Source organism: Sus scrofa, chromosome 1 (genome assembly GCF_000003025.6).
Source record: "Sus scrofa isolate TJ Tabasco breed Duroc chromosome 1, Sscrofa11.1, whole genome shotgun sequence".
Taxonomy (NCBI): domain Eukaryota; kingdom Metazoa; phylum Chordata; class Mammalia; order Artiodactyla; family Suidae; genus Sus; species Sus scrofa.
This window is the reverse complement of record NC_010443.5, coordinates 254,830,200-254,857,359: the sequence shown is the minus strand read 5'-3', so window position 1 is coordinate 254,857,359 and position 27,160 is coordinate 254,830,200. Positions and strand designations below refer to the sequence as shown.

The 27,160-nt window shown below is 55.1% G+C and overlaps 1 protein-coding gene across 5 annotated transcripts in view; it reads right to left on the bottom strand.

Moving 5' to 3' along the window:
* The window catches only part of COL27A1 (collagen type XXVII alpha 1 chain), a 156,318-nt gene that overhangs the window by 67,534 nt on the left and 61,624 nt on the right, over nucleotides 1-27,160 (bottom strand). For all 5 annotated transcript variants that reach the window (XR_002337368.1, XR_001306592.2, XM_021067868.1 and 2 more), the window contains 10 exons: nucleotides 23,312-23,365; nucleotides 21,121-21,165; nucleotides 12,372-12,425; nucleotides 11,601-11,645; nucleotides 7,953-8,006; nucleotides 6,731-6,784; nucleotides 5,734-5,787; nucleotides 2,580-2,633; nucleotides 2,343-2,396; nucleotides 665-709 (listed from right to left, as the gene is read on the bottom strand). Coding sequence is in view for 3 of the 5 variants with exons in the window: in XM_021067868.1 (XP_020923527.1) it covers nucleotides 665-709; nucleotides 2,343-2,396; nucleotides 2,580-2,633; nucleotides 5,734-5,787; nucleotides 6,731-6,784; nucleotides 7,953-8,006; nucleotides 11,601-11,645; nucleotides 12,372-12,425; nucleotides 21,121-21,165; nucleotides 23,312-23,365 (513 nt within the window). In the remaining 2 variants the exon portion in view is untranslated. The remainder of the gene's footprint in view (nucleotides 1-664; nucleotides 710-2,342; nucleotides 2,397-2,579; nucleotides 2,634-5,733; nucleotides 5,788-6,730; nucleotides 6,785-7,952; nucleotides 8,007-11,600; nucleotides 11,646-12,371; nucleotides 12,426-21,120; nucleotides 21,166-23,311; nucleotides 23,366-27,160) is intronic.

Sequence of the window (27,160 nt, the reverse complement as noted above, 5' to 3'; positions counted from 1 at the left end):
CAGATCCCAAGTTGCTGTGGCTGTGGTGTAGGCCGGTGGCTAAAGCTCCGACTGGACCCCTAGCCTGGGAACCTCCACATGCTGCTGGTGTGGCCCTAAAAGATAAAAAAGGACAAAAAAAAAATTTTTTTTTCCAGTGAATGGACACCAACATTGAAAGCTTCACCATATTAAGCACTCATGTCAATGGATGTAACCCACACAGAGAAGAATATTTTGGGTCCTCAGTCATTTTGGAGAGGGTAAAAAAATTCACCAAGTGCCGATTCATGCAATGCTGGGGTGAAGGTGGAGCAGGCATGCACCTTCTGGGAGGCCCAGTGGAGCAGTGGAGAGAATGCAGAGTCAGGTTCCAGGCTGTGAGATACAGGAGCTAAACTCTGAGGCTCTTTGAGCCTCAAGGACCTTGGATGAAACTAAGAAGGGCAGTGCCCCTCCCAGGGAAAATCAAATGAATGGACGTAGATGCCAAGCCCCAGCACACAGCGGGTGGGTGAGAACGGCCAGTCCATTGCCTGCCTCTGGTCTCTCGGTCTCTGTCTGTCCCAGGTCCCTCCCTGGCATCCCCAAGGCCCTCACTGCTGACTTCTCTCCAGAGCACGGCCTTTGCAAAGCTGGCTCAGCACCCGCAAACCCCACCTCCCCCCAAGCCAGCAACACTCACCTCCAAGCCAGGGGCCCCGGGTGGCCCCATGGGTCCCTCATCTCCCTAGAGTTGGGAGACACGAAAGGGGGGAGAAAAGGAGAAAGTTAATCCAGTGCGGGAGTCTTGGCGATCTTGACCTGTTAGGAGGGAAAGGAGTGGACCCAGGGGAGCCCTTCTGGACCTAGAAATGGTGCACCTGGGCCCCTGGCAGGGCAGAGGCCTAGAGGCCAGACCACACGGGGGCTTCTCTGCGAATGGGGCTCCCCATGTCGTCTGAATGTGACCAGGCCAGTCTGGTGGTGGAGCCCGGCAGGAAAGTCAAACCCCATTGTATGCTGTGGGCGAAGTGCCCCAGCTTGCAGCCCAAAGATACGGGCTCTCTTTTGAGCTCTGCCCTTCACCCAGCGGCAGACCTTAGCTTCACTGAGCCTCAGTTTCCCCATCTGTAAAATGGTGCAGGGCAGCGAGGGATCATCTTGAGCCGGGATGACCCCATCATCACTAGGATGGGTGTGCCCAGCGTCTCGTGGGTGTGTGGGGCATGAAGGCAGGGAGGAGGGCGTGAGAGAGAGAACACACGGAGCAGTGAATAAATGTATGAGGGGACCAATGAACTGATGACGACACGAGCAAGTGGCAGGTGTACTGAGCGTCAGCTGGAGGGGTGACGGGCGTGTCAACGGAAGCCCGGGGATGGTGCTGTCTTTCCCTCTCGCCCACTTCCTACTTCCTGCCTGTGGAGACTCCTCAGGCCCTCCCACAGGTCCAGGCAGCCTCTAAACCGGTCCTCCCTGGCATGCCAGGCCTCACCAAGAGGCCCCCTCCAGAGCTTCCAGGAAAGCAGCCCCACGTGGCAGCATCCAGAGCCAGAGCTGGGACCACACCAGACACAGACCCAGCAGCCCGAGAAGGGATCCGTGTCAGCCAGATGCCTGCCTGCGGTCCTGGTCCTGGGGAGTCTGGGTCTCCTGCACCCTCACTCAGGGCTGCTTGTCATGGGGGCCCTGGGGCCTGAGCCAAGGTGCAAGGGGGAGGGCCTTGTGTGCAGGGAAAATTGGGGGCCAGCCAGTGGGGTGCCCAGCAGCCCTCCAGCTAGTGCTCCCACAGGCCCATAGAGAATATGAATCCCCTCCATCGCGAATGAGAAATAAACAGACCTCACTCTGCCACTTACTAGCTACGGGAATCGTGTGTATGTATTCTCTGGAGAGGCCCCCACACAACTCCCAGGAGGCCAGAAGTTATAGCATAGGGGCTACATCATGGGCTCAGCAGACCCAGGTTAAAATCCTGACGCTGCCTGCCACTAATCACAGGACCCAGCACAGTCCCTTTGTCCCCCTGAGACTCAGGGCCTCACCTGAGGGCTGAGCTAATGACTCCCTCCCTCCCATATCAATGCCCCAATACACTGTGTTACCGTGAACAAGAAAGTGGCAGTGCCTCCACGAAAAGAAACCCCAGGACGATGGGAATGGCCAGGAGTGACCAGGAGTGACCTGTCAGCCAGGCCAGGGCAGAGAAGGGTCCCTGGAAGGGTCATAGGGCAAGGCTGTAAAGGATGAGCTGGAGGGTGAGCCTGAGGCAGCCCTGGGCTGTGCCCCCCACTGAGGGACCCTGGCCCCCAGCTAAGGACCCAGGAAGAGCAGGCTGACAGCTGTGGGGATGGGTAGGGGACAGGGCCAGATGGTCTCACCTCCGGCCCCAGCTGCCCACGGGGTCCCGGCAGGCCTCGAGCTCCAGGCTTACCCTGGTGAGAAGAGAACAAAAAAGGCTCTCAGCAGCAGCACCTCGAGCCCCGTCGCAGGCTGGTCACAGGCTGGCAAGGTTTCTCCTGCTTCCGAGCCAGGGAGCCAGCCCTGCAGGCCGGGGGCTTCTGCAGAGCTGTCGGCCTCATCAACTGCAGTTCCCCCCATCCCAGGCTAGGACTCACCTTCGTGCCTTCTGGGCCGTTGTCCCCAGGGGGGCCAATATCTCCGGGGAACCCCTGAAGGGAAGCAGAGAGCAGGGGTCACCCAAGGGGACTGTGAAGGGAAATGCCAAGAGCCTAAGGCCCAGGAGGGGAACCAACCTGGGTTTCCAAACCACCCTCCCAGGGAGGTGACCCTGGGCAGCTCTGTTAATCTCGATGACCTAAACAAGGGTCTTGGGACCAGGCCCTACACTATGGAGACACTTATGCGAGACAGTGCAGGAAGGCCTTGGCACAGGAACAAGCACATAACAAGCTCGTCTAACCCAGAGTTGCCCAAGTCCTGGGTCAGAGCTGTCCTCTGCTCTGAGAAGGAGCATTCGCTTTTTTTTTTTTTTTTAGGGCTGCATCTGCAGCATATGGAAGCTCCCAAGCTATGGGGGGAATAGGAGCTGTAGCTGCTGGCCTACACCACAGCCACAGCAACACAGGATCTGAGCTGCATCTGTGAACTATACCACAGCTCAAGGCCACACCAGACCCTTAACCCACTGAGCGAGGCCAGGGATCGAACCCGCATGCTCATGGATACTAGCTGGGTTTGTTACTGCTCAGCCACAGCGGGAACTCCAAGAGAAGTGCCCTTCTTTGATTGCAGGGATCCTGCAGGTGTGATTGTGTTCTGGGTTGGTCGTGACTTTGAAAGGCTTGAAAAGCACTGGTCTAGTACATCTCAGCTCAGACTGGAAGCTGAAATCCCCACTACATCCTGGCAGGTGTTCTGGACTCTGTCCCACAGCACCTGGGAGGGTTCACTGCTCCCAGACCAGGCTTATTCCCAGTGGATGATGGACTGGGCACTGGAAGCTTCTTCCTGACACAGAGCAGAACCTTCTCCTCCAACAGCCTCGAGTTGCCCCTCAGGGACCCGCAAAGCACAAAACACTCTTCCCACAGAGGTCGAAGCACAATCTGGAGACCAGTCACCCCTTCGATGGCTTCAAGGGCCCGTCAGTCTGGCTGCCTCCAGCTGTTGACAATCATTAGACACTCAAGCTTCTCTGGGTGTGAACTGACCAGCAAAGGCTGGTATGAGAACATCTCCTTCCTTGTTTTATGTGTAATACCTCTGTTGATTCAGCCATTTGGTTTCAAGCTGGACCTGCTACATCCTCAGTTTCCCGCCAGCCAGAAACCAAAGCCTTCTCATATGAATCCCTGAGAGCAGAATGCTCCCCCAACTTCATCTTCCTAAGTGGCTTTTCTTCTTCTTCTTTTGAGCTTTTGATAACTCCTATTAAATTCCAGCTCAAACATCCTCTCACCCTTCTCACTAGCAAAGGCAAGAATGGTCCTGAATTTGAAGCTAACACAGGAAGCCAAAGCCCCATGGCTTTTCCTTCAGATTAAGAGCTCAAAGTTTCATTCTGTCACTGGCTCACTGTGTGACCTTGGGCAGGTTTCTCAGCCTCTCTGGGTCTTGGCTTCCTCATCCGCAAAAATGGTGAATAGCCCTAACAGCGCTGTTCTGAGGCTTCAACAGAATAAGATGAGCGCAGTGCTGAGTTCAGCACCTGGCACCTGGGACGCGCTCAATAACAATCTGCATTCCAAGGGGGGTTGAGTCCTGTGTCCTGGGAAACACGGCTGCCTAGGGTGGTCCTGTCTCCAGGGAGAACTTAAAGGTCAGAATGCTGATCAAGGTCGGGTGCTCACACAGATCGGACCCACTGATGAGGAAAAGAGCTAACTCATGCAGGGGCTGGACAGCGGGACCTCGACTGAGGGCCGCCGAAAGGAGGCAAAGACTCGGGAAGGCGCTGACTTGCTCGTCGGCTTCTGTCTTTAGCTGAGCAGAGCCATCTTCTGGCTTCGGAGTCCGCCAACCCAAACAGAACACAAAGACGGGAGAGGCATCTGACCCCAGATCTGTCTAGGGACGCAAAAGGGAGCCAAAGAGCACATAAAGACCTTATTTGCTACAAGTAGCAGAGTGACCCTGCAGAGGTCGCGTCCCTGCTTTGTGACTCAGTGTCCTCGCCTGCAAAACATTGGTAGTACGCGCTCCCTCATGTGGTTGGGGTGGCAATTCAACCAGCGCTCACCTCAGCCTCCTGGCACAAAGAGGTGCCTAATACATGTGAGGGAGCAGGCTTTCCACCCGCACTGGCCAGACTGCTGGGAAACCCGGACTCTCAGAAAAGTCTTTTTCCACAGTGACCAAGGGAAGGCATCAGCGCCATGGAAGAGAGGCCAAGTCCATTCGTCTAAAGATAGGGCTGTGTCACGGCCAAAGTCAACACAGTGGAAAGTGGAACTCGTAGCTTTCAGGAAACACTCCCTCATCCATCCGGGCAATAGCGGGAGTGATCTTTGGAAGGGTCTGGAGAAGCCGGCAGGGCCAGACTTCGGCCTCTGAGACCTCGTGGATGAGCAAGGCCCCAGGCCGGGGAGGTATGTGGGGGGAGGGTGGACCTAGACCCCCTGAGACAGACAGTAGCCCTAGTACTGTTGGCCCTGTTCTCCAGAGCTGGTCTCTGTACTGGGGGTGGGGTGGAGATGGGAGAAAAAAAAAAAAAAAAAAAAAGGCTCCACCAGCTGCCTCCCTCTTTCGTACAGCAATGCCAGCTGATGAACTTTTCACATACCCGTGCTCCTTTGCACACACATCAGGAACGCTCAGGGTTCTGCTGACTCCACTGGAGTTACTATGTTAATTGCTTCAGCCACCCCTCGTTAAGTCTGCTTTCCCATCCATTCCAGCACCAGAAGTTTGCACTTGTCTCTTGCTCCCTGTCCCTGAGAGCTCTAAGCCCTGCACATCTCCAGGCTGTGGGCAGCGGGGAAAGTTCCAGGGCTCAGAGGGGCTGGTTGCCTCAAACATCAGGGTAGAGAATGGGGAGAGTCCCCATGAAGGGTCCAGGCAGCAGCGTTCAGAGGGCTTTCCTGGTATTTTTTTTTTTTTTGGAAGCTGTGAAGGTGGCCACGTAGTTGCGGGGGTGGTCCGGGCCAGCTTCTGCCCCCCTGCCTTTGAGAGCCCCTAGGGGAGCCCGGATCAGCTCCATCGCTCATGTGCTGTGTGACCTTGGGCAGGTCTCTCCCCCTCTCTGGGCCTCGGTTTCCCAAACCCCTGTCCCAGCTGCAGCCAAACATAGAGAAATGGGGTATCACATACCTCGGGTCCAGGGGGCCCAGGAAACCCAAGGGATCCTTTGTCTCCAACTTTGCCCTGCGGAAGAGAAGAGATTGTGGGGGAGGCAAGGGCAGGGGAGGACCCACCTTCCCCTGATCCCTCTTATTAAGCCCTGCCTGGGGGTGGTTAGAAAACTCAGAAAACTATGAATGACCTCTGTCTGGACAACTACCAGGAGCGGCTGTTTAAACCCCGTCTTTTACACTTACTAGCTAGGGATCCTGGGCAAGTCACTTTACCTTCGAACCTTACTTTCCCCATCTGTAAAATGGGAAGCTATTATAATTCTCAAACTCTTGGGATTGTTGGCAGTTGTCAAAGAGATAGAACACAGGAAGGATCTGATGCACAGTAACACGCAATAAATAAATGACCCCCACTGCTATTATACATAATGTTACTACCGGAGTTCCTGTTGTGGCGCAGAGGAAATGAATCCGACTAGGAACCGTGAGGTTGCGGGTTTGATCCCTGGCCTCGCTCAGTGGGTTGTGGCATTGCTGTGAGCTGTGGTGTAGGTCGCAGATGCGGCTCGGATCCCGTGTTGCTGTGGCTGTGGTGTAGGCCAGCAGCTGTAGCTCTGATTGGACCCCTAGCCTGGGAACCTGCATATGCCGCGTGAGCGGCCCAAGAAATAGCAACAACAACAACAACAAAAGACAAAAGACAACAAATAAATAAATAAATAAATAAATAAAATAACGTCACTACTATATAGAAGGCACTGGGAGCCCTGCTTCTCATCAGAGTTGTGTCAGTGACTGAGGCCTATCTGTGATGCTGGGTATGTCCCTGCCTCTCTGGGCCTCAGTGTCCTCATCTGTAAAATGGGTGAATCTCCATTTCTACTCTGCTCCACTCGTCCTCCAGAGCTGCTGCAGGAGGAAATGGGGTCCCAGATATGAAGGAGTCTCTGGCCTCATTCTATGAACAATGGGAGAGCGTGAGGTTTGGGAGTCCCTGAGCCGAAGACACTTACCAGAGGCCCTGGCTTCCCCCGTGCACCCGGGAACCCTGGCAATCCTTGGCTCCCCTGGAAAAGATGCAGAGCAAGCCGGGGTTAGTGAGGAGCAGAAATGGCCAGCTGAACGGCTGCTCGGTCATCCTTGCCAGCCTGAGGCCTGGAGAACACCCACTTTCAGGGGGAGGATGAGCTCCCTGCTCCATTTCCCTGCTTGCAAGCTCCAGCTTGGCAGCTCTAGAGGCTGGGCCTCAAGCATGCAAAGGGGAAGAAGCAGCAGCCCTTGTCCTCAGCAGGTCGTTCCTGGAACCTGGGACCCTAGGGCTCCAAGCAGGCACCACCTGGGGAAGTCTGGAGACTGGGGCCCGGCTGGAGAGGCAGCCAGGCCCGCGTGGCTCGCAACCCAGAGACATTGAGGCTGGGTCAGAACAGGCCAGCCAGGAGGGAGGGGAGAGGAAGAGGGAGAGCTGGCCAACATCTGGGCCTCGTTGACTGGCTGGGTGACGTCCAGATGTGGCCACACGGTGCCGGACACAGGCAAAGAGGAGCCGGCCTCGGCAGGCTGCCTCAGCTCCTCAGTCAGGCAGGCCAGCCACTCACTCAGACATGTCTTATACGTTCACCGCTCTGCGCAGGACCCTGGGCGGGGTTCCTCTGGGCCAGCCGGGGGCCTGAGCCCACGGAACCCACTGTCTGGCAGGGGGCTGAGCATGAGTCCCCATCAACCAGAAAGGAAACGTGCCACCACAGCTGCGGCACCCCCAGACAGGGAAGCGACTGCTTCCCAAGCTGGTAGAGGAAATGGCACCCAGGCAGGGTTCTGAGATGGGTGGGGCTGGGCCGCGCACCGGTGGGGCAGAGCGTGTGCAAACTTGGAGGAGCACAGGGCTTGAAGGACCAGGGGCAGGCAAGTAGCAGAGGGACCTGCACGCTGGGAGCCTGGGTGCTGGGGCTCCGCTCTGGGGGCAGGAGGGAGCCACGGATGGGCTGTGAGCCCAGCACAGGGCTGGACACTCAGAGCAGTTTTGTGGGGAGGGAAGCGGCTGGGGCCTGGGCATAGGAATAAGTCAGGAGGCCGGTGGAAAGTCCCAGGAAGAGACAATGAGAGGGGGGAATGGAGGATGGAGAAGACAGGACAGCTAGAGGCCATCTTGCAGGTGAGTCTTGACCCAGGACGGGAGGAAAAGCAGAGCCAGAGGAGAGCAGGGCCGGGGGGCAGGTGCGACTCTGCTGCATTTACCTTGTCTCCTTGGAATCCGGTATCTCCTGACACACCTGGAACCCCTTGTTCACCCTAAACACACACCAGCAAAGGTTACGTTGGAGACCACAGTGGGTTCTGGAAGCCGCCCCCCCAATCCAGACCCACGGGCAAGGTACAGCTTTGCTGAGGCTGTTCCCCAAGTCGATCTGACCAGCAGCAGCCTCATTAGAGAAAAGGACAGCCCCAGGCCTGCCCTGCCCCGGAGGAGACTGGAGGAGAAGGTGGGCCCTGAAGACCGGGGTGGGGGGGAGACACAGAGCCAACTTATCTGCAGATCTGCCTGGGTTGCCCAGACGGCTGAATATTCCACTAACAGAAGCTCAGCTGCCCAATGTCATCAGGCCTCGTGGCAAGAACTGCCACTTGCAAGTCAAAGGAACTATGTCTTGATAATTCAACCTCTTCATCATCAACTGATGTCATAGAGGAGCGTGCAGCCTGGACAGCAGCCCCACACCACGGCAGCTTCTCAGTGCTTGCACCTGTTGCTTGGTACCAAGCTGTGAGTTGTCACTTTGTCTTTTTTCTTTTCTTTTCTTTTCTTTCTCTCTCTCTCTTTTTTAGGGCTGCAGGCACATGGAGGTTCCCAGCCCAAGGGTCAAATTGGAGCTGCAGCTGCCACCCTACACCACAGCCACAGCAACCCGGGATCTGAGCCGCGGCTGCGACCTACAGTACAGCTCCTGGCAATGCCAGATCCTTAACCCACTGAGCGAGGCCAGGGATCAAACCCGCAACCTCAGGGCTACTAGTCGGATTCATTTCCACTGTGCCACAAGGGAAACTCCTGTCATTTCTTCTTTCTGTGGGAGTTCCCATGGCAGCAATTTGCTTCGGTCTACTTCTGATTAGCTGCTTTTCAAATCAGCGATAGCACGAGAAACCAGAGCCTGGTCTGTTAAGACTATGTGTAAACAGAGAGTAAACTGGTCTCGAGTCAGGTCTGAGTGTTTCTTTTCTAAGATGACGCATTGCACAGGCTTGGTGAACTGAGGCTGGCCGTCGGAGGTCTTTTCTACTCCCTCCCGGTATTCAGCCACATCCCAGTAAATGAGCTATCGTGGAGAGGTTTCTCCTTCGAGCTGGAACCATCTCACATAGCCTTCATCATTTCCAGCTTTCTATGTTTGTACATTGGCCCCAGGACTCAGAAAACATTCACAGCCCCGGGAGCAGTTGGAAGAATGGGGAGAAAACCCCAGGAAGAATGGAGAATCTTAGAGAACTCATGTCATGCAGCTATAAGGCCATGATCCAGCAGAACTTCCTTGGCAGAACAAGAGCCAGAATGTTTTTAAAACACAAATTTTTTTTAACTCACTTTGGTTTTTCCAATTTGGAAAATCTGGTATAATATCCCAGAGTTTTAAGAACCAAGGAACATTTTTTTTTAAATGTCCACAGGAGGAGTAAGATGGTTACAAAAAGGGGGGGGGGCAGAGGCACCTAAGAAATCAGGACAATGGATCTGCAGGAAGCTGGCCCTGGAGCATCAGCCTGGGTTCCAGAATGTGCCTCCGTGAGGGGAGAGGGAGCCAGGTGGTTGTAAGTGGGACCGAGGCCAGGTTGGGTCATGGACCATCTGGGATTCTGGGCAGGATGACCACAGAACATGAAGGGGTGGCGATGTCATGCCAGGGGATGGCCAGAGGGTGGGGTGGGGGTGACCAGGGGCTGATCAGAACCCTGCTCCCTACAACATTGACCCCTTCCCAGCCAAAGGCACAGAAAAGAGATTTCTCTTTTTTTCTTCAACCCCAAAGATGTATTTGATTTTCCTGAGATCTATGAGCAGGAAAATAATTTCCTCCCCTTGTGGTTTTTTTTTTTTTTTTTTTTTTTCCCAGCGCTTTCACATTTCTAAATGTCCCAGGCACCACTAGTCAGCGAGCCAGCTCAGTTCTATGTAACACATTTATTTCCATGTTCCTGAAGAAACAGTGAGCCGGAGGCCAGCTCTGCAAAGGGCCTATAAAAACTCCCTGCCTACAGGCCAGGCCCTCCTTTCCCCCCACTTCCTCTCCCCTCATCCATGACTTCAGCATTTCCAGAAGGCTGTGACTCAACCCGCATGCAGGGTAAACAGGTAGCCGTGGGGAAGCCCCCGCCTCCAACAGAAAGCCCCTGCATCTCCAGAGGGAGGGCCCGGGAAGAGGGGGCTTAGCGGCCAGCAGGGCAGAGCCAGGGCACAGAGCTGAGTCGGGGAGGCAGAGGGAGCTGCAGCTGGAGGCTTGGGCGGAACGGGAAGAGATGGGAAGAGGTGGAAACAGATGGAGAGAGAACTGGGGTTAGTTCCGCCCGGGATTCCTAGGGGTGGGGGTGGGGAAGACAGCCTGGAGTTCCCCTTTCAGCCCAGCACCTCTGATTTCCTAAGAGTCTGGGGTCTGGGCTGGTTCTGACCGATCACTGAGTTCCCTTGGATGCATTTCTCTCTGGGTCTGTGGCCCCGGCTGTGAAATGCAGGTACCGGAGGAGGTAACCTCTGAGGGTTTTACGGGCTCTGCCCTCTGCCCTCAGTCCTGCCTGGGGTGGGGGGGGTCTCTGGGGGCAGGTGCCTGGGCTGGAATCCTGATGCTACCGTGTGTGTGCTCGGCATTCTTCCCACCCCATGGGGGGTGGAGGACAACAGGCTAGCCCCACAGAGCACTCCGAGGTGCCCAGCGCTGTACCTGTTCCTGGTCCTCAGGCTTAGGAGGAGAGTCATCTGAAGGCAGGTGTGGAGGCAGCCTGGCCCCGGGGGGCTGCTGAGCAGCTCTTAACTGCTCAGGCTTGTGGAAACTTGGATGCTGCCTAGAAGCTCTCCCACACCCTCTTCGGGGTGCCTGATTTTGCCAAAAAGCTAAGGGGGGAGGGTAGCACGATGGCCGCAGGACAGAGCACAGAAGCACAGCCTCCTGTCACCTCCCCCGCCTCCTCCGGTGTCTCTGTTGCTCAGATGCTGCAGGACTCAAGCTAGCTGCTGCCCCACCCTGGGTTCCATGGTTCCACCTCCCCACCTCCAGCTCTGGTTTGGCACAGGGTCAGTGCAGCAGCGGGGCTGTGGAGGACACGTGGCAAGGGTGGCCTCCCTGTGGCAGCTGGAAGGAAAGCGGGTCAGGGGCTCAGAGGCCCGTCCGGGCTTTTCCGTTGCCTTTTCAGACCCCGGGATTAGGTTCCCAATTCCAATCCTGGTGGTTTCTGTGGATTTGGTTCCTCCTGTGCCTGTGAGGGGGTCTCTGGACCCCACATCACACTTGCCCTGGAGCCCATCATCTCAGCCCTACGCTCCCCAGTCCCTACCCTCACCCTCTCTGTTCTGCGACTTTGGCCTCAAAGCCCAGATGCTGGCCTCAGCTTTGCTCTCCAAATTCGGAGACCTGCCTTACCTTATCCACCCTCCCCACCCCCCAGGCCTCAATAGCACCCCTCATGCTCTGCCTGCCAAAGTCTGCATTACTCCAGAGCCATCTGCCGAGTCCCACCCAGAGTTACAAAGAAGAATCTGGGGAGCACAGATGTAGGGGGGCCAGAAGGAAGCAGGAAGAGTGCAGGGGAGTGGACCTGGCAAGAATCAGCAGCAGCGTCGAGGCGGAGGGGGTTCGCATGCAGATAAAACACAGTGCAATAAGGGAGTATTCAGATCACCTTATCACCTTTCAGTCCGGATTCCCCCACGTTGCCCATCAGTCCCTGCAAGACAGAGGCCAGGATTCAGCTGTGAGGGACCTTCACAGCCCCAGAAGTCAGGGCCCTGGCAGAAACCCACTAGTTTGCTGCAAGACCCCAGATGAGACACCCCAGGCCAGGGCTCAGTTGTCCCATCTGTCAAAGGGGGAAATGAACCCCAGCCTAAGGGGCCATGGTGTGGATCAAAGGAATACGAGAAGGGACAGTTGATTCGTGAGCCACATTGTTCTGGACACATCCAGGGGAGAAAGGGGCTGATGGGGAGAGGTGGGCTTAATGAGCCGTGTCACTCGCTTACTGGCCAAATGGGATCACTCCGAAACATGGTGATCCTGGCAGTTTCAGCCCATCTTTCCCTGCATGTCCATCCCACCCAGGGGTGTCCTAAGCTCCCTGGCTTGCCATTTATAGTTTTTATGCCCCTGGCGATGTCCCCGCGCCACCCCCCCCCCGGACTTGCAGTGCCCTGAGGTCCGGAACCACATCTGACTCACGTTCAGCTGGAGGACCGCTGTCTGATAAATATATCTGGCACAAAGGACATGCAGATGGACGATGACTGGCTCACTAAGACCTCAGCCCCTGCTCTGCCAGGGTCCACCCCGGTCCCCCTCTGAGTGCCCCCCTCCCCCAACACTGCATCAGGGCACCCTTCTCTCTGCGCTGAAATGCATCAGGGGCTGCCCGGCTGGGATGAGACCCGGATTAAGGGACGGGGCTCTCATTTACCTTCATGCCTTTGGGTCCTGGGTAGCCAATCGGACCCAGTGCTCCCATGTCGCCCTGGGAAGAGAAGGAGAAGGGGATGCCATGAGAGGTGGCTCACGGGAGGCTGGCTGGGGAAGGATCCCGGACGCAACCCCGCTGCGTTGATCCTGTAATAAGGAATATTCACCTCCACGGAGGTCCTGGCGTGAACTTCACAGAGGCCCCCTCCCAAGCTCATTTCTTGATTGCCACAACCTCCCGCCACTTCTTTCCATCCCAGCTGACATTCTTTCCAGCCCATTCTAGCTGGGGGACCCAGGGCATTTCATGGGCTTGTGCGGACCTCAATCTCTCTATCTGTAAAATGGGGACAATGATCCCTTGCCTGGGCGGCTGGAAGGGTTAAATAAGCACACACAAGGCTTCCACTCGTCTAGTGGTGAGGAAGAGGAACTGTCTGCTTCCAGAAGCTGTACCATCTCCTTGGGATGGCAGCAAGGAGGAAGTGGGGCTGTCAATCACAGACACTTGAGCTGGACACTGCAGGACACTCAGAGCAGCGGGCAGATTCTGGGCCAGCGGTTGGAGACCCAGCATCAGACCAGATCAGACTGTCCAAGGCAGGAGCAGCAGAGCTTTTTGACCCTAGAAGCCTCATTCCTTTGCTGAGGGCTGGGGAAAGGCCGGAGGTGGTGCCTCAGTGTCCACCAAGGCCACAACACTCGGTCCCATCTCCTGTTCACTCATCGTGTGATTTTGGGGGCCAAACTCCCCGTGCCTCAGCTTCCTCATCTAAAGCACAGACTCAAGGAGTTCCTGTCATGGCTCAGCAGAAGTGAATCTGACTGGCATCCATGAGGACAGGTTTGATCCCTGGCCTCACTCAGTGGGTTAAGGATCTGGCGTTGCCGTGAACTGTGGTGAAGACTGCAGACGCGGCCCAGATCTGGTGTTGCTGTGGCTGTGGCGTAGGCCAGCAGCTACAGCTCCGATTGGACCCCTCACCTGGGAACCTCCATATGCTGCAAGTGCGGCCCTAAAAAGGCAAAAAAATAAAAAATAAAACACGGACTCATATTCTGCACCTCTAGGGTTTTCTCAAGAAGTAATTGGCTTATAAAGTCCTTGACACTCTGGAGGCATTTTAGGTGGTTATGGCCTAAGAGCCATACCAGCATCTAGTGGGTAGAGGCCCCACAACAAAGAATTATCCGGCTCAAATGTCAATGGCATGGAGGTGAAAACTCTGGTTTACAGTGAAGGAGTTATTTCATTTTCTCTAAACAAGCCCCCCTCTTTCTCTGATGTCTCCTCACTGCCTGCCCTCCCCTTTCACGACTAAAGGCCAAAGAAAGGGAGCCCCTGAAATACTCTCTTCTCTCCCTTTTCTGTCCTCTGTGACTGATCCAAGTGTCCGGCTGCTGTGTGAGCTCAGTCCGTGTCCTTGACCTCTCTGGGCCTCGGTTTCCCACACCCCTGAGTCAGGCTGCACAGGGGCCCTGGCAAGTGCTCTGAAGCACTGGAGGAACAAAGGCCGCCCCAGGCGTCCAGGCTCAGGAATGGGTTCCCGTGGGAGCTGCCTGGAGACATCTCGAGGGAGGCAGGCAGAGAACGAAACATCCCATTCCTGCCAGACTCCCGGCAAGGGCCAAGGGGGCTATGTGGTGGAGTGCCCCTGGGGACAGAGATGGAGGGAAACGCGGAGTTTGCAGACGGCGGCGCGGCCTGGCGGAGGCCCTGCCGAGTCTCACCTCCCACTCCCTTGAACCTCAGGGTCCCCGCCCGATTGGGTCAAACCAAACCTCCTAGCTGAGCCTTGGCCAGGAAATTCTGCCTCTGGAGTTCCCGTCGTGGCGCAGCAGAAACGAATCCAATTAGGAACCATGAGGTTGTGGCTTCAATCCCTGGCCTCGCTCAGTGGGTTAAGGATCCGGCGTTGCCGTGAACTGCGGTGTAGGTCGCAGACACAGCTTGGATCCTGTGTTGCTGTGGCTATGGCGTAGGCTGGTGGCTGTAGCTCCGACTGGACCCCTAGCCTGGGAACCTTAGATGCCACGGGTGTGGCCCTAAAAAGCAAAAAAAAAAAAAAAAAAGAGAGAGAGAGAGAGAGAAAGAAATTCTGCTGTCCGTTCCCATCAAGTGATTTTAAGAAAGCACAGTCTCAATTTAGAGGGTGATAATAATAATAAAAATAACGCTGGCCGGTAGGTGCCGTGCTAAAGCACTTTACATGCCTCAAGATGGCCCTTAAAGATCCGTCTGCTATTTAGCCCCATTTTACAGATGAGGAAACTGAGCCTCTGAGAGACTAGGACTTGAGCAACTTGCAGAGCTGGGCAGAGCTGGCATTCACACCAGGCAATCTGTCCCCTGAACTTCTAAGCAGTTCTTAAGTGATCTCTGGAGAGAAGAAGCCAGAATTGCTGGCCCAGGAGAGGCGGGAGTGAAGGGAAGCCAGCCCCTCAGAGAAGAGCATTTTCCCGAGGAAAGGGGCAAGGATGGCCCCTTAGAGTTCCGAATGCTGCACAGATAAACAGAGGAGGTGTGCTGGTACAGTTGGCTCCAACAGGGGCCAGACCTTGAGCAGAGGACTGTCCAGCAGCTCCAGGAACACAGGCTCCCTCATTCCGTCCCCACCCCAGGATTGAAGGCGGCTTATTGGGTGGAAGCTGAATTTAGCATAGGCCTGAGCGACGCCCACGTGGGCACCACAACACCCACAGGCACCCCTACGGGCCTCTCCAAAGGGGTCTGTGGTGAGGGGGGGAGGACGAGGGACAGTGTGGGCATCCCACCCAAGAACCCATGGAAAGGGGGCTCCGGCTGCAGAGCATGTAGGGAGGAGGTGGCTGCTCAGGGAGGGTTCTCCTATGTCGGTGGGACCTCCTGTTGGGCAATAAAAGCATTTAGGGGAGAAAAGAAAAAAACCCTGGCCTTGTTTCCCCAGGGACAGGCTGCAGAGTACCAGTCTGCTCCTCGCCTAACACCGTCACAGGCAGCTTGGCCAAGTGACACCCAATATCGTGTCCCACAAGAAAGAATGGTAATGGCCCTAGCCTGGAACCTGTTTCTACACTTGCCTAAATGCCCAGGTCCTGCTCAACACTTTGCTCTTTATCTCGCCACGAACACAACCAACAACCGCATCGCCACCGCTGAAAAAGCCCTACTGTGTGCCAGGCACCACTCCAGACACTTTCAAGTCTTGTCAAATCCTCGTCTGTGGGAGCGTGGCTGGGCCAGGGATGGTGCTGGCTGTTCGGACTCTCACCGACTGCTCACGGTGACCCGAGAGGTCAGCACCATCGTTAGTGCCTTTCCATTTCACAGACAAGAAAACTGAGGCTTAGCGGAAGGTGAAGCAATGTACCCAAGCTTAAGCAACGGCAGGGGACACAGGCAGGACCAGAACAGGTGTGTCTGTCCATCTGGCCCCACAGTCAGTGCTCACAAGCCTGGGATTGACTCCATTTACTCTAATAAAGGACCCAAGGATGGCTTTCCTGGTTGCCCCATGGATAAGTGACAGGGTGTGAGGACAGGCTTGAGATGCAAAAACAGCTGTGAGTCCCACTCTTCCCCTCCCCTCCCCGCAACATGTGCCAGCAGGCACCCAGGCTGGCTGGGGACCTGGGGCTTCCGGTGCCCACCCTGATGGCAGCCGTGCTGGGTGAGCCTCCCTCTCTGCTCCCCTTCTTGCCCTGCTGTTCCTCTGTAGCCCAGCCATCCTCAGCCACTGTTCCCCACACCCAGCATGCTCCGCCCTGAGCTCACACGGCCAACACCCATTTGTCCTCCACCCGCAGCACCAGCCTCACTTCCCTGACCCCTCAGGCCAGGCTGGACCCCTGACAGCCGTGGCTTTCGCTCGTGGCCTGCTCCACACTGACAACCACTGACACGGGTGCCTAGGTGGCCACCGCCTGCTTCATGCTGCCAAGGAGGTGCTCACTAAAAGCGGCTTGATCAACAGGTGAGAAAGAAACCCGCTTGCACTCGCGTTTACAAACCCTCTAGGGAAAGCTCTTGCTGCAATATTCCCTGGAACTTCCTTCGCCGGCAACAAGGCCTCTTTCCAAAAATTCTGCTGGAGGTTGGCAGCTTGGGGATGGGGACCCAGGGGCTGTGGCCAGTCCCAGCTCCTGTGTGGTCTGAATAAGCAACATCTGTCACAGAGAACAGTCCCTGGCACTGCCCAGTCCACACTCGCACATCTGCTTTCTCCATGCAGCACAGAAGTCATGTGGCGCTGGGTGGGTGGTACAGCGGTGAAGTGCGTGAGCTGTGAGCGCTTCAGCCTCTCTGAGACTCAGTTTCCTTAGACAACTGTAATCCAACTTCCTGCTCAGAGACTCACCGTGACAATTAAATACTTAGCACAAGGGTTTGGTAAATGTCAGCTAACGGGGTTCCTGACCTTGCTTTAGAGATAAAGAAACACAACCAGATGGTCGCTTAGTGACAGAATATAGTGGACTTGTCCACTATGTCCCTCATGCTGGGATCCAGCCTCTTCACATATTCCCTGGGGCTCATTAAATGGAGGAGTCAAAACGCCCTTCGTGTCACTCGGAATCAAAAAGACAGAAATCTTTGTGGAGCAGATTCTGGAACCCGGCCCCCTTCTCTGGAGGGCCAGCCAAAGGGTTTCAATGACTCGGAGGGGGCTGTTTCAAGGCTGTCCCACCTTGGAGGCTGCAGGGGGCCACCAGCAGCTTCTGGTGTTGTGAGCCACGTGGGAAGTCCCCACCAGCAGCTTATGGGATGGGGGATCACACAGAGCTAGATTGAAGGTCCCTAACGGGTGATCTGGGGCGCCAGCCTCTCCATCTGGGCGACCAGGCTGCTGCTGCCTGCCTCAAGCGTCTCCAGGGGCCCAGCCTAATGCGTGTCAAGCACACGCAGAGCAGACAGAAGCTTCCTAAATGTTCATCTGGCTTCTCTCGACTTTCCTCTCGCTTGCCAGGACCCAGCGGACAGGGAAGTTTCGGCTTCAATCTGCATGCAAGTTGCTTCAGCTGACTAGACAAAAAGCCTCTAATACATCTGAATCGCCACGAAAATGATTATCAGGAGTGGAATTCCCATGTGCTCAGCTAAAAACCCACATCCTCTGGAAAACCATAGGTGACTCATGCTCCCTCTTTGCTTTAGCTCCTGGTTAGAAAATTCCTTTCCTCTCTAGCTTTTCGGGGAGGCAATTTTTTTCCCCAGGCACAGAAGTTGCTGTTCCCAAAAATCCAGGCTGAGGATGGGTGTCTTGGGTGGGAGAGGGTTGGAAAGCAGTGGTGACTTCGGGGAGCGAGTCCAGCCCTGTGACCCCGACCCCACCTCCACCCCCACCCCCAGGCGCAAGGAAAATGGGAGTGTCACCTTACCCCCAAAGGGAATTTAAAAACAGGGTGGAGGTGGGGAGTTCCCATCATGGCACAGCGGAAATGAATCTGACTAGGAACCTTGAGGTTGCAGGTTTGATCCCTGACCTTGCTCAGTGGGTTAAGGATCCGGCATTGCCATGAGCCGTGGTGTAGGTCGCAGATGAGGCTCGGATCTGGCGTTGCTGTGGCGTAGGATGGCAGCAACAGCTCCGATTAGACCCCTAGCCTAGGAACCTCCATATGCCACAGGTGTGGCCCTAAAAGGATAAAAGACAATAAATAAGTAAATAAATAAATAAATAAAAAACAGGGGGAAGCGAGGCTGAAAGTGGCCAGAGAAAGACATGGAACAAGGGGGCATCATGGGGCGTGGTACAGCACCTGAGAAATGCAGGGGTGCCCGGGGCTCCGCCTTAGCTCAGGCCCCTCAGGGGGGCTAGGAAGAGGAGCACCCTGGACTAGGGCTTGGGAGACATGGCCTCCCATCATGCCTCCATCTTTTCCTGCCTTGTGCATGACCTTGACCAAGGGCCTCAGTTTTCCCATCTGTCCAATGGGATTCTCCTAAGAGGACTGCCAGGCTGAGGAAAGAAAAATACGGGATGCCCAGTTAAAATCTGAGTGTCAGATAAACAATGAAACAAATGAATGCTATTTTAGAATAAATGTGTTTTAACTATGGTATCTGAAATGCAAATTTCCCTGGGCGTCTTATATTTTATCTGGCAGCCCTAACTGTGGCGGGGAAAGGGGAGCATCGGTGGGAAAGGGTTTTATAGAGTCAGGAGGGCCAAGGGCTGTGCATTCAGCCAAGCAATATCCTTGCCCCTCTCGGGATCCAAGGTAAAGGACGCCAACAATGACGAATAGGAGCATGTGCCAAGGATGACAGCCAAGACATGTAAACATCCCTGCAGAAAAGCTTTGGGGATGGGGATCATATAGCCTGAAGAAGGGGCCTTAGGAAGAACAGACAACAGCCATCGTTACATCTTGAACAGCTTCTTCCAGGAGCAGGGAGAGGAGTTAGGCTCAAAACACAGGAAAACTCTGCACAACGAGACACAAGGAGCGCTCTGTGAACATGGATGGGCTGTCACAGGTGGGAGCTTCTAACACCACGGTGTTCAAGTTGGGAGTTTAACGACCACAACCAAGATGCTCCAGAAGGGAGTCCTGCTGAGATTAGAGAGGGCTGGACCAGAAGACTTCTGAGGTCCTCATCAAGTCAGGTTCAGGTTCTCTACCACTCAAAGCAAGTATTTCTTTTTCCAAAGCATTCAGATCAGTGCCTTGTGTCAAAGAAGGTGCTCGGCAAAGGACCTCAGGCATGACAAACGTTTGACTTGAGGGTTGACGCTTCCTAATTCCAAGCCAAGGCAGACATCACCAATCAATTGCAGCACCCTCTCCCATTAATCTCCAATGTGACTTTGAAATCTTTCTCAATGCAGTGTTTCAGAGGGTTGCCACCAGGCATAAAATATCTCATGTGTGTGTTTGTGAAACACTACTACTATGACTCCTTCTCCTCCTCCTGAATCACTATATATTAACAGTAGTTATTTATTAACAAATGATAGTAATAAAATCATTACTATTAATTTATTATTATTATTCTAACTAGTGCTTCTTGAGTGCTTATTATGTACTAGGCACTTCATATGTACTAGTTTCATTAAATCCTCACAACACTCTCCCAAGTTAGGGACTAATATTATTATTATTATGTTTTGTCTTTTTGTCTTTTCTAGGACCACACCCGCAGCATATAGAGGTTTCCAGGCTAGGGGTCCCATCGGAGCTGTAGCCACCGGCCTACGCCAGAGCCACAGCAACGCCAGATCCAAGCCACGTCTGCGACCTATACCACAGCTCACGGCAACACCGGATCCTTAACCCACTGAGCAAGGCCAGGGATCGAACCTACAACCTCATGGTTCCTAGTTGGATCCGGGACTATTATTTTAAAGATTAAAAAAAATTGAGGCACCGGGGGTTAAAAATTTGCTCAGAATTGCAGTTAAATGAGTGGTAGAGCTAGGATTTGAACCCAGGTGATCTGGTTCTAAGGACTGCCCTCTTAGCCATGGGACTGGACCAGACTAGGTGCATCTGTGGTCCTAATAAGAGTGGGCAAGCAGACCGCATCTTACAGAGCACTTCCCTGAGAAGTGGGGCCATAACCACAGAACCAGGAGGAGGCTGATCTGACTCTACCCCATCCGGCCCTTGTTCTGCAATCACCCACCTGAGCAGGAGAATACTGCAAGGGTAGCCTCTGTCCTCTTCCCAGGACTGGTCTCCCCTGAGCAATGCCCCCCGCCTCCCCAAGAGCCTTCACTAGCCTCCCTCACAATAGAATTTCTCGGCACAGTTGCTGGAGTGGCCAAAGCTGGCAGCCCATTTATCAAACTAGGGGACAGTCTACTTGGGTGAGCCCCCAGACTCAAAGCCCATGAGGAATGACCAAGGGACAGAGGAGAAGAGGCATCAGACCCTCAGGAAAACTCTTAGATTCATTTCCCAGGCTTGAGTCTGTCACTAGCCCTAGGGGCCAGGCCTCAGGTCAAGGTTCACCCTCCGAAGGCCCAGCGGGGGCACTGGTGTTGGTTAACAGCATGCTCCACCAGACTCCCCAGCCTGGATGGAGTCAGAGGTCAAATTGCCTCCTACCTCCCTGTATACCAGCTTCTCTTAGTTCCAAGTACATCAGGAGATAGTAACAATACAAAATATTTTAAAATAGAAGTATTTTCTGCTAATTGCACATTTACTGAGTGCTAGACCTTGTGCCAAAGACAGTATAAGCAATGCCTCATTCGATCCTCACGACCACCCCAAGAGGATTCTACCATCATCCTCATTTTACAAATGAGAAATTAAAGCTCAGAGAAGGTAAGTGACTTGGCCTAGGTCACACAGCCAGGATGTGGCAGAACTGTGACTTGAACTCAGGTGGTCTGGCTCCAAACTCAATGCTCTGGTCAAGATGGAAAAGACTGCCTCGCATGGCCCAGAGCCCTCAGCTCGTCTGCCAGTCACTTTCTTCCTCTGGACCTGAAGCACCTCACTTGTCCAATGGGCATGCTACCACTTGCCACTACAGATCGATGGACAGGCAGCAGGTGTGAAAGCACATGGCTGTCTCATGTTCCCAGTACCCATCCCCATTTAACTAATGAAGAAATGGGCTCAGAGAACGTAGGTGAGCCACCTGAAGCCACACAGCAGGGCTTGCCTCCCTTAGCCCCCTGCCTTGACTTGTCTGTCCTGCTTCCCCAGTTCCTCCTGGGGTTTGATGAGAGACAGGCGTTTGCAGGAAGACCTGTGGCTTGCTCCCAGCACCCTGCCTCCTGGTCCTCCCCCTCCCCAGGCTTCGGTGTACTTACAATGAGGCCGGGGACTCCTGGGGGCCCTGGCAGGCCCAGTTCTCCCTGCGAATAGAGAGAGGCCATGGTTACTTGCTCTGTCTCCCCTCAGGCCACGCCCTCCAGGCCTCCCCGGACACGGGCACCCATTCCTTATTCCTGACTCTGCGAGCCTGGCCTCGAATCTGAATGAGACCCCGCCCCCTCTGCCATCAGCTTTCCACATCTGTAAAATGGGAAAGGTGGACTTCCAAACCCAGTATCTTCATCGTAGGTGACAGAATGGGCACAATCCTGATTGTGGCAATAGAGATGTGCAGGTGCCTGGGCTAGATCTCATTTCACTCTCACCTCTTAGAAGGCAACACTCAGGCTCCAAAGGTGATGCAATTTCCCCAAAGTCAAGTGTGAGGAACTAACACAGTGGTGGGGGCTCTAAGATGAGCACCACCAGGCCAGCCTTCCTCTCAACCGGGAGGTGCTGGACCCTCTCAGAGAACCCCCCAGCAACCTCCAGCCCCAGAAGGAGGCTCTCGGGTTTCTGCCTCTCAGGGCCTCTGAAGGGCTGCACAGCTCTTGCCTGGGAGTCTGGGGATGAGGTCGTGTTTGGCCGTGGGCAAGTTTCTGTTTCCCAAACCTCTAAAAATGGACCTGGAATTGCTTGCACCAGAAAACACAGGTAGTGGGTTTGGGGTCAAGTTCAAAGTGCAAAGGTGCGACTGAAAATAGGGGGCTCTAGAAATGGCGACTATCCATCGCCATCCTCCTCCAGGGGGGTCCGTGTCCTTCATCTGTGCAGTCCCAGACAGGACGTGGTCCCTATAACCTCCGAGAGGAGGAGGAGGAGGTGAGAAGCAGCCTTGGCTGTTAAATGGAGGGCCTGAGGCTCGGGGAAGGGAAGCGACTTGTTCAAGGTCACTCAACTGTGTGGCAGAGCTGGGACCCCCTCCTCCAGTCTTCTTCCTGCTCATCCGGGCCAAGGGCACCCAGACATCACTGCCCCTCCCCCGAGCGCGCTTCCAGGATGACGTCACACATTCTCATAGTGGTTAATCCAGTAACTGATCCACCGAAGGCAAGACTGGTCCCTCACCTCTGTGCCTTTGCCAGCCCTCTTTCCTCCACCTGGAATGTCTATCCACCTCTTTCCTCATCCTGGCTCCAATGCCGTCTTCCCCAGGACCAGTCTTCCCTGCTTCTCCCTTCCTCCTCCCTAGCACAGGGACCTCCCCGGTCCCCCCCACCTCATTTCATCTCCTGCAATGGACTGAGAGATGGCCACAAGCTCCTCAAGGGCAGGACACACGCCCCCTTACTAGCTGGTGTTTACAACCCCTCCAGCCCGTGAACACGTGTCCTGGGTCCGACACCTCCCGCCCTCTCTCCTTTCATCCTCACCACAGCCCCGAGGGGTTGATCCCCGTGATGTACAGATAAGGAAACTGAGGTTCAGATGGATGAATGGCTTTGTTTGAGCTTCTCCTGCGCCCCAGGGAGCCTGGAGGTCAGCCCCAGCGGGGTGAGGCTCAGGGAGCATTTGTGGAATTAAATTGCACATAATCGGGGGCTGCTTTTGGATCTAGCAGCCACCTCTGATGAGGGCACAGCTGGGCACAGCTGCACAGACAGGAAGCCCTGGGAGAGATCGGGGACAAGTGTTGTAAAGAGCCTTGGCTGCGGTCTGGACCCCCAGGCAGAGAACAAGCTTCCCTTCCCGCCCGAGCCTGAGCCTGGGACGGGGAGGAAGAGGCGGGCTTGGCTCCGCAGGGCAGGCTGACCCAGCTCCTTCCTGGTCTTATTTACAAACTCTATAAACATGCCTGTGTTGGAGATTTCTTTAGAACTCGGCTCTTCCCTCCATACAGAGCCTGCAAACCATCTGCTCCCGCAGGCTGCTGCCGCCCCATAAACATTTCCACTGCCCTGTAAGCTGGCAGCAGCCCTGGCTTCCCTAGTGAGGAGTGACCAGGGAACCTTCCCCAGCCCTGGGGGGTGGGACCCGAGGCTCAGGGGGCTGGAGGGCTCTCCTGGGGGTGGGGGGGGGCACAGGGCACCCATAGCAGACAGCAGCCTGGGGTTCAGAGGAATCATGCTTTCCTCCAGGAGCACCCGGCTCATGGGTGGCCCAGCTGAACCTAAAAGCTTAGATTCCTAAAATCTGCTGCACATTTGCTCTGTGCCTTTCCTGTTCCCAGAGATACGTCGTACTTACGGGGTTTCCATCCAGTCCTGGAGGGCCTCTTTCTCCAAAGTCTCCAGGAAACCCCTACGGACATGAGAGAGAGGAAACGTTGGCAGATGAGTGTTTATACCCAAGGGTGGCTTTCACCCAGACCCCCGGGGGGACACAGGACACGTCCATGCAGTCACACTTTCTGGTTCTAGAATCTGAGACACCTCGCACCCTCAACAAACATCCTCCATAAAGAACTTTCCAGGGAGTTGCCGTTGTGACTCTGGAAACAAATCCGACTAGTATCCACGAGGGCGCGGGTTCGATTGCTGGCCTCGCTTAGTGGGTTAAGGTTCTGGTGCTGCCGTGAGCTGTGGTGTGGGTTGCAGATGCAGTTTAGATCTAGCGTTACTGTGGCTGTGGCTGGCAGCTGCAGCTCCGATTGGACCCCTAGCCTGGGAACTTCCATATGCCATGGGAGTGGCCCTAAGAAGAAAAAATCAAAGACAAAAGCAAACTTTCCAAGGACCAGCTCCTGTAGAGGAGTCCATGGCTGGGGAACCCTCCCATGTACTCAGAGGCTCAGAAAAGAAAACAGTACCAAGCTCCCCCAAATGGAAATGCCAAGCTCCACGCTGAGACCTGGTCTCGCGGGAGTCAGGGATCAGGAAGCTGGGACCAGGCCTGGACCAGCCACTGATTTGCTGAGAGTTCTAAAAGTCACTCCTGCCTCCTCGGGCCTCCTTTTCCCCATTGTCTGAATCAAGGACGGCCTTTGCAGCATTTCCCAGCTCAGACCTCCCATGGTTTTTGTGATATGCCCTCCAAGAGCCACCCTGTGGAGTCATGATTCCCATTTTACAGATAAAGAAAGTGAGGCTCTGAAAGGGTAAGTGTCAAGGTCACACAAAGCCACACGGATAGGGAACATCAGCACCGTGGCCACAGGTGAGCCTTAGCAGCGATAGGGGCCAGGACACGCAGCCCAGGCAGGTCTGGCCCTCGCGCCCCCTCCCTGACCCCTCTCCATGCTCTCTGAGGGAGACGAGCAGCTGGAAAAACAGCAGCTGTGGGGAAGTTTCTGGGGGCCAGGGAGGGGGGACGACTCCGTTCTACTTCAAAAGGAAAAGAAAGTCCTCGAGCTTGGAATTCAGGGAAACCTGTCCTCTTCCTCTCCTTGAATTCAAATCACTGTTTTTCCAGGGAAATTTGATAAAAAACAAAGCACATGTTTTTCAGTGGCTGTCTGGGCTGTTTAAACAGTAAAGATTCTTCATGAAGGATAATTTGTTTCTGGTTTCTAATGCTCCTGGGGGAATCCAATAAGCAGATTAAACTAAAAGGGCCAAAGCTGAAACCCAAATCCAAACCAATTACCAAGTCTATACTGGCTGAGCAAAGAGACCTTAATTGCGTGTGCATGTGCCCAGAATACTATTTGGGTATCTACTATTCCCCTCCAATTCCGCCTCTGCTAGGACCAGAAGGGCAGGCGTTGACATCGATCTTTAGGAGGGGTGGCTTCATTCAGACACTCAACGGAGGCAAAGAGGACACATTAAAGAGATCTGGGCCAAGCCAGGGACTTTGCATGCAAAATCTGACTTGTCTTTGACACCCCCCCACTTGAGGGGAAGGTTTGGTCCCATTTCACAGATGGGGAGATTGAGGCTCAGAGAGAGAAATGTCACTTGACCACGGACAAAAAGCAAGTTTGTGGCAGAGCTGAGCCCAGGCCCCTCCCACCTCTCTGGATGCTGTCACATCTGCATGAGCTGAGCACAGGCAAATCCAGGCATGCAGGATTGTTCCAACGTGTATCTGACTAGATTCAGAGAGTGGTGTGTGTGTGTGTGTGTGTGTGTGTGTGTGTGTGTGTCCGCATGCGCTTCCATATCAAGTTTTGTGGGGCTACATCTGACCCTATGAGATGCCACGTCTCACATCCTTAGAGTCCCCCTGGAAAGTTCCAGTCCAGCCCCTGTTGGCCACGCTGTAAGGTAGACAGCTCTCTGATCCCCTGTGGCAAGAGACATCAGCTGGGGTCAACAGTGGGCAGGGATGTCTTCCAAAGGCATTGAGTTCCTGCCTCTGCCTTTGGAAAAGGATGGGGTGGGGGCTTGGCAAGAGAGAAGGATAATAATCCCTTAGGGGACAAAGGGGGGTGCCATCCGGTCGAGCACCAGGCTGACTCCACATGGCCCACAAGAGGCAGGATCTTGGGAGTCCATGCTCTGCCCTCCGAGGCCAGTGTCTGGAGACAGCCCATGACTCGCCCGGGCTCACCTCCCGGTTGGCTGTGTGACCTTGAGCAGACCCTCGTTTGACCCTCTGTCCTGCTCAGGTTGGGGCAATGTGATCTCTAAGAACCCTTCAGCTGGGCCTGACCCCTAGACAAGGCCCAGGAGGAAGGAGGCTGCTTCCCAGGTGCAGGAAGGCCACCCTCGTCCCCCGCTTCCCCTGGGGAGGACAGAGACCTTGATGGCACTCTCCAGGCCCCGATCCTCGCTGTGATGCCCAGTATATTCACAGCCAGCAGCCACCAGGCAGGTCTCAGACCCATGGGTCTGCAGTCAGGGCCACTCCTGGCTGGCTCAAGGACCCCTCTCGGACTCAGCTGCTGGGCCAGCTTCCCCCGTGAGGCTTTAGAACCAGAGCAGCCCAACGCCAGCCCTGGCTCCACCAGCCACAGGCCATTCCGAGCCTCAGTTTTCTCTGCTGTACAATCGGGGTACTGAGAGGATGAGCCAAGGTGACGGATGGAGGGCCAGGCCCTGCTGGCACAAGGAGGCAGCGGCCATGCGAGGGCATGTCTCTGAAGCATAAGCAAGGGAGAGGCCCTGAGAATAGTCAAACACCCAGGGAGAGGCACGTATGCAGACAAAACCCAGCCTGAATATAGCCAACAAGTGATGACAGTGGGGCGACAGCAGTGACAGAGACCGCAAACTCTAAGAGCCCCATAAAAAAGGCCCCATTTTAGAGATGAGGAAACTGAGGTCCAGAGACATTAGGGAATTTGTCTGGAGTCACACGGCTATGGAATAGCAGAACCGGGATCTGAACCTCGGTGGTTCAGGAAATCCAGAGCTGGTTCTCTGAGCAACGATGGACCATGAATACACCAAACAGACTAGAGCAAGCCCGTGGCCTCTCAAGGGTTCACAAGAGCCCTGGGCTAACGCACAAACGAAAATGGCATTCCTGAGGCTGAGGGCGGGTTCTGCTTCCAAATGCATGGTGGCTTCGATACCCTGCCCCATCTCCATCTTGTCTCCCTTCGGAGCAGCCACGCAAAGGACCTCAGGGTAATTAAGAGCACAATGGCTGGGGGGAAAAAGGGGCTTCAAAAGAGCTGGAACAGATCCGTGATTGGAATAATTATAGATGGTCTAAGATGGAAAGGCCCTGACCCTCAGCACCTCAGTCCCCAGTGGGGAGACTCACAGCACCCCGCTGGCTTGTCGCATCCCTCCACCGCGGAGCCACGCATCCCGGCTCCACATGCCCGCCCGCCCCGAGGCTTGCTCCTCTGGATCTCAGGGAGGCGGCTGCTGAGCTGAACACCCGCAGCCACTTCCACCCCGCCTGCTTCGCCCTGTCTGGCCGCGCCCGCTGGTGCAGGCGAGCACTCCCAGCCCGGCAGCAGCAGCGGGACCTTCCTCTGCAGGCCCCAGCTCCTGGCTGCAGCAGGTTGGCCCGAGGCCCAAGGAATGAGCTCGGCGCCCTGCTGGGCCCCAGCCATGTGGTTTCTCCACGTCCGTAGGTCGGGGGCCCCCCCCCAGGGAACTGAATGCCTCGTACTTGGAGGAGAACAAGGCCCAGGGGGAGTCAGAACCAGGATCTGGACAGGACTCCACCTTCCCTCTTGGCTTCAGCAATTCAGAG